General features: G+C 36.6%; 1 protein-coding gene and 1 pseudogene across 2 annotated transcripts; both read left to right on the forward strand.

Moving 5' to 3' along the window:
- Positions 1-2,128: 2,128 nt before the first annotated feature.
- Positions 2,129-4,968, forward strand: LOC132184994 (triacylglycerol lipase OBL1-like; annotated as a pseudogene). The gene is made up of 5 exons (XR_015912850.1): positions 2,129-2,481; positions 2,664-2,857; positions 2,950-2,983; positions 3,823-4,439; positions 4,525-4,968. The product of XR_015912850.1 is annotated as a triacylglycerol lipase OBL1-like (transcript).
- A 6,208-nt stretch (positions 4,969-11,176) lies between these two features.
- LOC132185082 (triacylglycerol lipase OBL1-like) lies at positions 11,177-14,344 on the forward strand. Its single transcript, XM_059598905.2, has 5 exons — positions 11,177-11,453; positions 11,913-12,106; positions 12,223-12,256; positions 13,317-13,933; positions 14,021-14,344. Exons 1-5 carry the CDS (start codon positions 11,177-11,179, stop codon positions 14,342-14,344), a joined length of 1,446 nt encoding a protein of 481 aa, XP_059454888.1.
- The last annotated feature ends 200 nt before the right edge of the window (positions 14,345-14,544 follow it).

The following is a 14,544-nucleotide window of genomic DNA, read 5'->3' on the forward strand; positions in this document are numbered from 1 at the left end:
TGATGATCGTGAAAACCCATCAAAATTTCACATATCAAATTGATTCTAAATTTTGAAAAGAAATATATATATATATATATATATATATATATATATATATATATATTCAAATTCAGGACATATACTATATTAAATCACAATTTATTCCAAAAATTTATTATAGTAAAAGATAAATTTAATCATTTAATTAATACTTTAACAATTTAAAAAATCCAACCTCTTAACAACAAATTTAAACGTTTGATAGCAATTAACTCATTCATCATTTTATTAGCTTTCTTATGTTTTAAATAGACACTAGTTATAATACATAATAGAAAGAAATAAAAGACACTAAAATAAACCACTTCTAATGTTATCAATTAATAATGATGACACATATTATCTTTGAATCATTCAATTCTTGTCCTAAAATTCCTCAAACCAAGAGTTGGTTTCTTATCTTCCTGGAAGTTCCATCTTGGCTTTAATTATTACTTAACCCAAAAGCAAGAAATAAGACTTTTATTTCCTAATTGTCTACAGTATTCCTTAACTGGGCTTTGACTACTACATGGGTAATTGTTTATGCATCTATAAAGCTTAATTGATCAGATAAAACTTATAAAACCAACCATGCACCTAAACTTAATTCAGTCATATCAGTTTCAACGTCCACAGTGTTTTCGTACGTAGTCGTGGAAGACAAACTCTTTTGGAATTGTACGTTTCACGTGATTCTTCCGACTTTTTTTTCCTTTGGCCGGTGGAGTCACGAAAGCTTACATTGTGAGAGTGATTTATACCTAAAAAATTAATCGCTCACAATTTTACTAACGATTATAATGAGAAGGCTGAAAGCTTGGAGGAGACGTTATTTTAATTTTAACATATTTAACATATTTATTTTAGGGTTAAAATTTAAAGTCAATATATTTAATACTATACATGATTTTACGTTATTTAAATTTTTTAAAATATATACTAACATTTACTTCATATTTAGATGCGTCACTGGTTGCGCATGAAATGGATACGAACAACTTTGACAAATTGTTACGCCCGACTTCACAAAACGTGAAATATGTGGCACTCCTTTCTCAAACTATTATGTAATTTGTAATGTTATTGCATTGAATCAATATTCTCCCAAACTATCCCAGAAAATTGCAATATACTTCATTTGTACCAAAAATAACCAAAATACCCTTATAATAAATTTAAAAAATTACAGAAAATAACATAAAATATATAAAGAAATGCTTAGTGTCAATAATTAATTTGCTCATATTTTCTCAATATTCTCTTACAAATGTAATAGATTGACCATTATTGACCATTATATATATATATATATATATATATATATATATAAGAGAATAATTTTGTAAAATAAGTGATTTGACCAAGACAAACTAAACCAACAGCAGCTCGTATTTAACGCGGAGATCTAAGCATCCAGGCAATTAGCAATTTAATGAGCATAAACAGAGAAAAGATAACCTGAAGCTCAGAAAGTCATAATAATATCATGACTTATTTGTTTCTAGCTGAAATCTATTAAGCATGATGTACACATTATCAATAGATTGGTCCACGTACGTTAAAAAAACGTGGATTGAAAAAGCCAACTATTAGGTTTGACAAGCATAAACGTTAATTTCAATGTAGACATTATTTAAAAAAAAAAAAAAAAGGCTCATTATTAAATTTGGCTCCCATCAAAATAGAAATTGCATTTTCATTCATGCTTTAGCACCTCGATCTAAGGCTAATTAATTGGTATGATATTTTCAGGGTTTTTTATTGCAACTAAAATTGAAAGTTTAATTTAAAACTAATTAAGATCCAATTTTTAGGTTTATTATGTGATTACCATTTTTTTATTTTGTGAGCTTAGAGAGCATGGTTAATCATTCAACACCCAAATTGAAGTGTACAGTATGACAATTAACGAGACTCTTTAACAAGAAGAATTATAATTCTTTATTTTGTTCACGAGTAACACATTATCAGAAGCCAACAAGTAAAATTATTTAATAAGAGTCATATTAATTGAGCATGCTCTCTTTCTACAGTACAGATCATGCATATAAATACGAAAGCACTTCCCTATATTTTCAAAGCATTCTCAATTGAGACGTTGAAATATACAGCAACTCATCAATCATCTTCTTCATTGCTTTTGAGCCATGGCGACTTATGAGACACAATTCTCAGTCGACCATCATATGTCGCTCAAGCCAGAACGTGCAAGTTTATGTGATCTTGTTCGGTTTCTACTTTTCTCTACATCAGAAACGAGTAAGTTCATCCACTACACGGAAGAACAAAAGGAAGATTTTTGGCGCCGATGGTACATATTCAACTCCCTCTTTGCGCAAAAACTCCTTCTTTCTTTTGGAAAGGCCATGGTTCAAGTGGGGTATAAGCTAGAGCTCTGGTTGAATCTTCTTTCACAAAATGGGGGATTTCTCACGCTCTTGTCAAATTTCTTAAAAGGTCAGGTTAATTATTGTTTTTTAATTCTATGTAGCTAATTAGTTAATTAGTATATTGAGCATCATATAGGTTAGTTCCAAATATAAAGGAATTGCATGCATGCAGTAATATTAATGCTATTATGTATGTTTTCTAACGATAATTAATGCATAATTAAACCATGCTTGGGTTAATTTCTGTAGGAAATGTGGTGTGGCCGGATAGTTCATCAGCGACGTTCACATCTGTGGTGGGAAATCTTGATCAAAGAAAGGAATTAGACAAAAACATTAGACCTGAAAACCCAAAATATAACGGTTCCCTTGCTATGATGGCCTCCAAATTGGCATACGAAAATGAAGCATTCGTTCAAACCACAATCAAAGATCAGTGGAGTGTAAGTATCATTATCATTTATATGTTTAAATATTTTATGATGCCCATTTCCCATTTCCCATTTCCCATTTTCTTTTTTCTTTTTTTGTGCAGATGGAATGCTTGGGGTTCTACAACTTCTGGAACGGTAAGAATTAAGCAACCTTAATTGTATATTCTTAAAAAAGTTTATGGTTAGACAGCCACAGGTCTAGGTTACTACAGTATTCTTACCTAATCTCTTGATCGATCTGAAAGAAACCTATCTTTGTAATATTGCTTGTACTTAAAACTTTCCGTCTTTAAACATAAATATTCATCAGCAATACATATTGGGTGAACAGTGGTACTGTTGGTTGTGATTAAAAACGGCAGTTTGAAGTTAATTAATTTATGGATGTGATTAAAATATACACTTTAGATTACTATTAGATTTGTCCGCTGATGTAAACAATAGGCTTAATTAATTTTGTCGCTTGTTCTAACCTTTTTTTAATCACAAAATTAAATAATGATGGCTTCCATGATTGAGAAGAAAAGGTTCAGTTGAAAATTAAAGAAGGAAAAAAAAAAATTAAAATCCTGTTGCTTGCAGGTTTAAGACGATAATTTTTTATCAAGTTGGACCAAAATCAGTTCTTATCAATTTAATTAATGTAATCTATATTTTTTTTCCTTCCTCATAAGACTGACACCATTCTCCTAACCATAAGGCCTTACAAATCGATCTGGGTGTAACATTTTTACCATCTGTTACTATAAACTTGTTGATGGATGATTCTTTAATTTCTTATGCCATGTCTGATAAATTAATTAAGCTAATTTGTACCCAATAAATTGTTTATTTAACATTCGCAAAATCTAAAGAATAAACCATTCTTCTTATATTATTGGTCTTGCAATTATACAATATATTTTATCTTCGTTTTCGAGCACGTAGAAAAGAAAGAAAGAAAACAGTGGTAACCAAATGCTTGACACGCACAGATTACATGGGAAAAATTTCGACTCAAGCCATGATGTTCCAAGATACAAGAGCTCAACCTAACCTGATCGTGGTTGCATTTAGGGGCACCAGCCCATTCGATCCAGTAGCATGGCAGACAGACGTCGATCTCTCGTGGTTTAAGCTCGAAGGCGTGGGTAAGATTCATGCTGGCTTTTTTAAAGCTCTGGGCCTGCAAAAGGGCAAAGGGTGGCCCAAAGAAATACAACAAGGAAGTAAGCAACCACAATATGCTTACTATGTAATCAGACAAAGGCTGAGAGAAATATTGGAAAAGAATGAGAGTGCAAAATTTATATTGACGGGGCACAGCTTGGGTGGAGCATTGGCGATTCTGTTTGTGACTGTTCTGGCAATGCACGAGGAGGAATTGTTGTTGAATAGGTTGGAGGGGGTGTACACTTTTGGGCAGCCAAGAGTGGGAGACAAGCAACTCGGGGATTATATGAAGGAGAAGTTGAACAAGTACGATGTCAGGCATTTGAGGTATGTTTACTGCAATGATTTGGTGCCTAGGATCCCTTATGATGATGAAGATAATCTCTTTTTTGAGCACTGGGGTCCCTGCCTCTACTACAATAGCTTCTATAAAGGGAAGGTTAGTGTTCTCTCTCTCTCTCTCATTCTCTCATTTTAGATGCGGTACAATGACATTTACACTAGGCCGTCTGATTGGAGTGCAGGTTGAATTGGAGCCGAATAAGAACTATTTGGCATTATCATGGGTTATACCCAAGTTTCTAAATGCTGTTTGGGAACTGTTCCGGAGTTTTATAATCCCATACATAATGGGTCCTGACTACAAAGAGAGTTGGTTAATGAAAATGATTAGGGTGGTTGGATTGGTATTTCCCGGATTAGCAGCTCATTGTCCGCAAGATTATGTTAACGCTACCCGACTGGGGTCTTTTTGCTCTAGACGGCCTCCAAAACCCAATTCATCAAAGAGATTCTAAAGTTGTTTGACCAGCTAGACGTCAATGTGACATATCTTTCAAGTTTTTGTTGGTGGTAACCGGCAACCGGCAACTTCTTAGAAAAATGTACTTTGAAAGGATAACGTGATTTTATTTTATTTGTATCTACTTTAAGAGAGAATTACGTCTTTTAAACCTATGCCTACTTTATGGGAGCAATAAATTGTTAGAATATAATTAAATAATTAAGTTTATTTTTTCTTATAAGATTAAATTTTTAGGATAAGTGATGATTTAACCTGATATCAGAACTAAATGTCATGAATTCAAACTCAAAGTTTGTGCTAAAACGTGAGGAAAAATGTTAACTATGTTAGAGAGAGTATTAAAGTATTAATTAAATTATTAAATTTACATATTTCTACCAAAATAAGTTTCTGAAACAAGTGACAATTTAACATAAATATCTCTTATATATATACAAATGTTCAAGAATCAAGATCAAGAAGAAAATTGATTCTACTGACATGTATATATTGTAAATATACAATAAAGAGATAATTCTTTTATTCAAATAAATATTGTCATGTACATGGATATATATAAACAGAGTGTGTACAAAGTAGTCGTTGGTTTTCTAGAGAATTTCCTTGTACAACTTGATATGTCTTTCCTTATTTTCACCCATGCTTTGATTGTATTTCCTTAAGTCTTGGTGTATGATATTTCTCTGATTGATTGGGCGTGTCTGATGGGATATTTCCTTCTTGATGCAGCACCATATCTTCATGAGCTGTAGAGGAGTGAGTCACGGCTGATTGGTTAACAGCCCCCCTAAAACTGATGGGGGGAAGACACACCATCAGTTTTCCTTTGAGAAAGTTGAAGCGAAGAGAGGATAAACCTTTGGTAAAAATATCCGCGACTTGATCAACGGTGGAGATAAATTTCAACTGAACATCTTTATTGGCTACTTTCTCACGGATAAAATGAACGTCGACCTCAATGTGTTTCGTACGAGCGTGGAAGACCGGATTAAAGGCCAAAGCAAGCGCTCCAATATTATCACACCAGACTATGGAGCGAGACAAGAGGGGGAGGTGTAAGTCTTGGAACAGCATACGAAGCCAATAGAGTTCAGCCACTGTCATTGCCAAAGCCCGATATTCAGTTTCAGTGCTACTGCGAGAGACAGTAGGTTGCTTTTTGGCAGCCCAAGAAACAAGACAGGGACCTAAGAAAACACCATAGCCCGTCGTGGAGCGGCGATCATCCGGGTCACCAGCCCAGTCTGAATCGCTGTAGGCATGAAGGTCAAGAGAACCACGTGTAAAGTAGAGGCCATGGTCCACCGTGACTTTGAGGTAGCGAAGGACACGTTTAGCCGAAGTCCAGTGAGCTATGGTGGGAGCATGAAGGTGTTGGCAGAGCTGGTTTACCGAGTAGGCAATTTCAAGTCGTGTGAGGGTGCAATATTGCAAGGCACCCACGACACTGCGATATTCACTAACCTCGGTGAGAGGTTCCCCGGACAAAGAAGATAACTTGCTGCCTGATACACATGGAGCAGCATATGGTTTTGCACCAACCATACGTGCACGATGGAGGACATCCAATATATATTTGCTTTGGCGAAGGTGAAGACCGTGAGCTGTCCGGGTTACCTGAATACCAAGAAAATATCCAAGTGGGCCAAGATCCTTCAATGCAAATTCTTCTTGAAGGCGTTTGATGAGGGAGGCCAGCAGGTTGCTATGTGTTCCTGTCAAGATAATATCGTCAACATAAACAAGTAAGAACAAATGAACACCATATTTATGATAAATAAAAAAAAGAAGTATCCATAGAGGAGGCCGTGAAGTCCAGTTCAAGGAGACACTGAGACAGCCGATGAAACCAGGCCCTTGGTGCCTGTTTGAGGCCATATAAGGACTTGTGCAGCCGGCAAACATGGTGGGAAAGCATGGGATCAACAAAGCCTTGGGGCTGCTCCATATAGACTTCTTCAAGGGGTTTGTCGTGTAAGAAGGCGTTGGAAACATCTAGTTGACGGAGGGGCCAGCCAAAGTGAACGGCAAGTGCGAGGAGGACACGGACAGTAGCTGGTTTAGTTACGGGGCTGAACGTCTCTGAAAAATCAACTCCAGAAATTTGATCAAAGCCTTTTGCGACCAAGCGGGCTTTATACCGATCAATACTGCCATCGGCACGTTGCTTCAACTTGTAGACCCATTTGTTACGAATGACATTCTTATGGGCAGGCCGTGGAACTAAACTCCACGTATGGTTGGCTAACAATGCATCAACTTCATGACCCATGGCTTGGCGCCATTGAGCTGAGGTAACGGCTTGGGAGTAACATGTGGGTTCAGGAACAAGGACACTATTAAGGGCTTGTAGAGGATGTTTGGTTGTGTAAAAAAGTTTGAAATTGGGGAATTCTTTGGGTTTGAGAGAACCCGTTTGAGCACGGGTGAGCATACGAGTAGGAGGGTGTGGAGGAGAAGTGGGAGTGGAAAGATGAGGTGGGACCAAATCAGGAGATGTTGTGGAAGAGACGGGAGAAGCAAGCAGGCTGGGCGTGGCTTGCGTTGAGTTTGGAGTACCTGAAAGAGGAGGAGAATTGAGTGCCGAAATTTCTGGAGATGAGATAAGGCATGAATTGGGGGATTGGAGGAGGGGAATATCCAGATTTTCAGGGATATTGATAGGTGTAGGAGCTTCATGGATATTGACAGGTGTAGGATTTAAATCAAGGGATGTGTGGTTTGGAGAGATCACAGGTGCATTAATTAAGGGAGAGGTGGATGTGGCTAGAATGGACAGCAAAGAGTGGGTAGGAGACGTGGCATTAGAGTGTGCAAGTGGTGGGATTTCTGGAATTAATGGAGAGGGGGTTGTTGCTGGAATGGACAGCAAAGAGGGTTGAGAAAACGTGGCACTTGATTGAGGAGATGAGGGGAGATTGGGAAAATTTTTCTCATCAAAGATAACATTGCATGACAAATAAGTCTTTTTGGAGACTGGGTCGTAGCAACGATACCCTTTGTGTTGGGGAGAATAACCAAGAAAGAGGCAAACTTTGCTGCGAAAGGCAAGTTTGTGAGACGAATAAGGACGGAGAAGGGGATAACAAACACAACCAAAGCTTTTTAAGTGAGAATAATCCGGAGGGTGTTTAAACAATTTACCATAAGGCGAGTTATTGTTTAAGACGGGTGTTGGGAGACGATTTATAAGGAAAATGGCTGTGAGAAAAGCATCGACCCAAAACGTGGAAGGGAGACGTGATTGAGCAAGAAGGGATAACCCAATATCCATAATGTGTCTGTGTTTTCTCTCAGCAACCCCGTTTTGTTGAGAAGTGTAAGGACATGTGAGTCGATGTAAAATACCATTGGTGTCAAGAAATGAAATAAACTGTTTTGGTATATATTTGCCGCCATTGTCCGTTCGAAATTTTTTGATGCGACAAGAGAAAAGATTTTCCACCAAAGTTTTAAATTTAACAAAACAAGAAAAAACATCACTTTTATTGAAAAGAGGGTACAACCATGTGAAACGTGAATAGTCATCGACAAATATGACATAATATCGACTACCACTATGGGAAACAATAGGAGAAACCCATACATCTGAGTGAATGAGTTCAAGAGGACAAGTAGAAATTCTAGAGGAATCGGAAAATGGTAGCTGTTTGGTCTTTCCAAGTTGACAATGAGAGCATACATGATCAAGTGTGAGAGATCCAGCCACGGGAAGTTGAAAAGAGGAGACAACCCGCTTGGTTATTTGAGAGGAAGGATGGCCCAATCTTGCACGCCAAATATCCAGAGACGTTTTGACACCGAAAAGAGCAACACGGGCATGGAATTTATTGATAGAATTTTTATTAATGTGAATGGGATAAAGTCCCCCTTCACTGAGACCCTCCAGAAGTGTGATGCCAGTTTTGTTGTCCTTGATGAAATAATGAGAACCGGTTAGAATGAAGAAACAAGCATTATCTATGCAAAATTGATTAATGGAAAGCAGATTAGCCATGGCTGAGGGACAGTGAAGAACATGTTTTAAATGTAGAGAGGATGAAGTTTGGAAAGTGAGAGAACCTTTATTTTGAATGGGTAACCCAGAGCCATTACCAACAGCTATGGTTTCGTCACCACCATAGGGTTCATGACGAGACAAGTTGGCGACGTCGTTGGTGACATGGTTGTTAGCACCGCTATCCGCAAACCATGGATCATCCTCAGGTATAGTATGGGTTTGAGCTACCATGGCAGTGAGTTGAGCGGGAGGATGGCGCCCTTGAAAGCTGTAATCCATGCGATGAAAACAGTCAAGAGCCCTATGACTTAATTTTCCACAAATTTGACATGGGCTTCGTGATGCACCACTATAGGTAGTAGGAGAACCAGGTTTGTGCTGAGGTGTGAAGGAGCCACTGGGTTGCGTGAATTTAGACTTCAATTGATGTTGACGAGTTGCAAAGTGTGATTGAGTGGAGGAATGCTGAGGAGGACGTGGAGAAAACTGCATCTTGGATTTCCTGGGGCCATGGGGCGTGGACTTTCTAGCAAGCATTGCAAATGATTGTTGTGAGGAAAGATAGGCTTGATTCTGCTCCTCCAATATTACCTCGTGGGAGAGCAATTTTGATTGAAAGTCATTAAACTTCATGGTGGAATCATCCAGGGCAAAGGAACAAGCAGTTATAAAAGTGGTATAAGAGGCATTCAAACCACCAATTACATATGAAATGAGATCCTCATCCTCAACTGGCTTACCAATTGTTGCAAGCTGATCAGCCAAGAGTTTGGCATCATGAAGATAGTCAATAATGGATTTGCTACCTTGATGAAGATTCTGCAATTGCCTCTTGAGATGGTGGACCCGAGCGCGGGATTAAGAGGCATAACGGTTGGATAAAGATACCCAAACCTGCCGGGCAGTAGTTAAGCCATACAAGGTGGAAATCACCTTGTCTGTGAGAGAGGCATTGAGCCAACTCATTACAAACTGATCCTTTTTGAGCCACAGTAGGTACTCAGGATTGAGATCAGTAGATTCCTTACCATGTAAATATACAATAAAGAGATAATTCTTTTATTCAAATAAATATTGTCATGTACATGGATATATATAAACAGAGTGTGTACAAAGTAGTCATTGGTTTTCTAGAGAATTTCCTTGTACACCTTGATATGTCTTTCCTTATTTTCACCCATGCTTTGATTGTATTTCCTTAAGTCTTGGTTTATGATATTTCTCTGATTGATTGGGCGTGTCTGATGGGATATTTCCTTCTTGATGCAGCACCATATCTTCATGAGCTATAGAAGAGTGAGTCACGGCTGATTGGTTAACATATATATAATTATATGAGACATGCTATATATTATTTCATAGTCTTTCTCTCATCTTTTTATTTTTCGAAATCAATATTGGATCTTTACGTGTGGAACTCACCTGGATCCTCAAATCCAATTAAAAAGTAGAAGAAAAAGAATAATTTCTCATAATTATACCCAACATCAATTAGAAATTTCTTGGCCGTGATTGTAAGAATGGTAATAGAGAATCAGATCGAGATCATACATCACTGTACTCAAGAAGGGTTGCCCATTTTCCTTCCCCAAAAACAAAATAATAAAATAAATTATATTGCCCATAAATTTATCAAATGGAAAACTTTCAAAAATCAATATATCAATCATATTTAATAATATTCATAGTGAACATAATCTCTAGTCATTTCAGTATTCCCATTTTTGCGCCAAGCTGTCATGGACCCTTGGTGAAAGGGAAACTTCCGAAAGGGAAAAAGAAACAAAACCTGTCAAACCAGACAGAACAGTGGCTATGACTCGGGAGTCGGGAGGACATAATTGAAGGAGAATATTGTCAAATAGGCATTAGGCTCACGTGTTGTTAATGCTCTTTTACTAAGCAACATAATTAATGAGCGTGTTTTGTGAGTTTTTTATGTTTCGTACGTGATATTTGCTATAATTGTTTTTCCTATTCTATTCTATTCAATTCAATATGAAGAGAGTGAAAAGAGATTGTAATTAAAGGAGTCTTTACTGCTCTTAATCCATAAAATAAAAAGAAAATAATACGAGAGTAAGTAGGAATAATTTCAAAGACAAGGTGATAAATGTCTCATTTTTACAATTAAGTGTGCCCACAAGATGGCACATCTTGAAGTATTCAAAGCAACCCATTTTTCAAAGGAGAGAAGCTGCTGAAGAGTAGGATCTCTTACCAATTCCTTTTCAAACTGAGACACTCAAAAGAAGTATAGTACATATATAACAATATGAAATCACTTTCCTATATTTCCAAAGTATTCTCAATTGAGACGTTGACATATATAGAAATCAATCATCTTCAATTGATTGCTTCTAATTAAGCCATGGCACCTTATGAGAGTCAATTCTGCGACAATTATATGTTGCTTAAGCCAGAAAATGCAAGTTTATATGATCTTGTTCACTTTCTGCTTTCCTCTACATCAGAAACCAGTAGATTCATCCAGCGCACGAAGGAGGGAAAGGAAGATTTTAGGCGCCGATGGGTCATATTCATCTCCCTCTTTGTGCAGAAACTCCTCCTTTATTGGGGAAAGCCCATGCTTCAGATAGGGAAAATGTTGGAGCAGTGGCTGAATCTTTTTTCAAATATTTTAGAAGGTTCGACGAATTTTTATTTATTTTATGTACCGTAGCTAATAATTTCTGGAAGAAATTTTACAAAATTCCCCTCAACTTTCACACGTTTTAAAATTATTTCTCAAGAGTTCAAAAACTCATTTGTGGTATCAAAATTTCAATTTTTTTGCAATGTCCCTACTCCATTACGAATTTTTATAAAATATTATAAAAATTTCCAAAATATCCCTATTTTTTTTAATAACAAAATTGCAAAAATTCAGGCTTAAAGATTTTTGTAAATTCCGTTACATTTGAAACCAACGCCTAAATCTTTGTAATTTTTTATTTTATTTTTTATAACAAATAAAGAAATTTCCCGAAATTGTATGCATCCATAGCCGTAGTAGTATTAATGCTATATATACTATATGCAAGTGTTATAATGCAATTGTAATTAATTAATGCATAATCAAACCATGATTGGGTTAATTTATGCAGGAAATTTTGTGTGGCCGAATAGGCCATCAGCCACGTTCACATCTGTGGTGGGAAATCTTGATAAAAGAGTGGAATTAGACAAAAGCATTCGACCTAATAACCCAAAATATAACGCATCCCTCGCTATGATGGCCTCCAAATTGGCATATGAAAATGAAGCATTCGCTCAAACCACCATCCGAGATCTATGGAGTGTAACTATATATCATTTACTTGCCAAAACATATATAATACATGCATTTGTTTAATTTTATGATGCCCATTGCCCATCAATGATCATGATTCAATATCTTCTTCATTTTTTCCGCAGATGAAATACTTGGGGTTCTACAATTTCTGGAACGGTAAGATTCGAAGCATGCAACCTTAAGTATATTAATGCTACACTTACTTTCATTTCTTTACACCAATCTTTTCACACCCAAAAGTGGCTTTTAAAACTACCACTTCTTTTTTGTTTTTTTAAAAAATAATATTCACCTAAGACCAAAAAATCATCACGAAAATACCAGAAGAACGTACACTTAGCATTGAGAGCCCTGGCTTTTTGATCTTGGTTCAATTTTTCTTATTAAGTTAAAAATTATTTTTAGGCTTAAAAATTAAGTATCAAAACTAAATTTATTCCCTCATTTAGAATTTGGTTCCTCTAATTAAAAAAATTCTTATTCCGTCCATGATTGCATGCCTAACTTTTATTTAGCCTATAAGATTGACACCTTCGATCTTCTAACAATAAGAGTTATCTTATTACAGCAAAGCCAACAAATCTGGGTGTATATTTTCCTTTCTTTTTTTTTGGGTTAGTCTACATGCATGTTTCCTTTGTCTTTCGCCTTGTTTATAAGCTCATGCACATGGTGCGACATGCCGAGCATTCATTGCTAAAAATAACTTGAATTATTGAATTATTGTTGTCGAATTTTTGCTTTTTAAATAATATACACCAAGCTTTAATTTTAACTTACTTTATAAGGTTGGGATATTCTTCGTCTTCTACTAATGGTGAAGCGATAGGATTTTAGTTGTTTTTAATATGATGTAGTGCTTCTCTGTCATATGCTAATAAAGTCAAATTGTATCTCAAATTAAGATTTTTTTTTTTTATAGCCGCAAGTGTTTTCAAGCAAATCTTCAGCTTTTCTGATTTGATCTACACTAGATCATGTATAACTAACTAAAATTTCAATAACAAACAGTTTTTACTATCTGTTACTATAAACTTGTTGATAGTTGATTCCTTCATTTCTTTTATTATTTTTTAAGAGACTTCTTCTTCTATTGTACGTTGCTTTTAATTAGTACATGCATGCTTTGCTTGCAATTAATAGTTATACAATTTTTTTTCTTCTCTTGGCTTTCGAGCACGTAGAAAACAAACAAATGTAATACAAAGCTTGACAGATTTCCTAGGACAATATTCAACTCAAGCCATGATGTTGCAAGACACAAGAGCTCAACCTAACTTGATCGTGGTTGCATTTAGTGGCACCCACCCATTCGATCCAGTTGCATGGCAGACAAGTGTTGATCTCTCGTGGTTTGAGCTCAAGGGGGCAGGAAATGTCCATGGTGGCTTTATGAAAGCTCTGGGCTTGCAGAAGGACAAAGGCTGGCCCAAAGAAATACAACAAGGACGCAATCAACCACAATTTGCTTACTACGTAATCAGACAAAGGCTGAAAGATATATTGCAGGAGAATGAGAGTGCAAAGTTTATAGTCACAGGACACAGCTTCGGTGGAGCATTAGCAATTCTGTTTGTGACGATTCTAGCAATACACGAGGAGGCAATGTTGTTGGATAGGTTGGAGGGGGTGTACACTTTTGGGCAGCCAAGGGTGGGAGACAGACAACTCGGGGATTATATGAAGGAGAAGTTGAACAAATATGATGTCAGGTATTTGAGGTGTGTTTACAGCAATGACATGCTGCCTAGGATTCCTTATGATGATCAAACTCTCTTGTATGACCACTGGGGGCCCTGCCTCTACTACAATAGCTGCTGCTATAAAGGGGAGGTCAGTTCTGTCTTTTTCTCTCTCTCCCTCTCTTTCTCTCTCTCTTACATTTTAGATTAACACTAGGCCTTTTGATTTGGAGTCCAGGTTCGATCGGAGGAGCCGTATAAGAACTACTTCTCATTACAATGGTTCATACTGAAGCGTGTAAACGCAGCTTGGGAGCTGGTTCGAAGTTTGATGATCCCATATACAGAGGGTCCAGACTATAAGGAAAGTTGGTTAATGAAAATGGTTAGGGTGGTTGGGTTGGTATTTCCTGGATTAGCAGCACATTGTCTTCAAGATTATGTTAATGCTACCCGATTGGGATCTCTACCTGTTGATCTCCAAACCCCGCTAGATATGGAACTACCATACAGATTATCCACTTATCAATGTAACAAATTGATGCAAAAGAAAAAGAGTTAATTGGGTCATGTAATTGTATTTAGAATTTGTGCAATGTATTGCGTATTGTACTAAATTATTTTGGATAATTCAATAAAAATATTGGGCAATATTTCCATGTAATGTAATTATGTAACGCTGACGCCGAGCAGAAGTAGGTTGTTCTGACAGCGTATAAAAGCAGCAAAAACTAAGATTTGAAGATAGAAAATGGAACTTAG

Source organism: Corylus avellana, chromosome 7 (genome assembly GCF_965113065.1).
Source record: "Corylus avellana chromosome 7, dhCorAvel1.hap1.2, whole genome shotgun sequence".
NCBI lineage: Eukaryota > Viridiplantae > Streptophyta > Magnoliopsida > Fagales > Betulaceae > Corylus > Corylus avellana.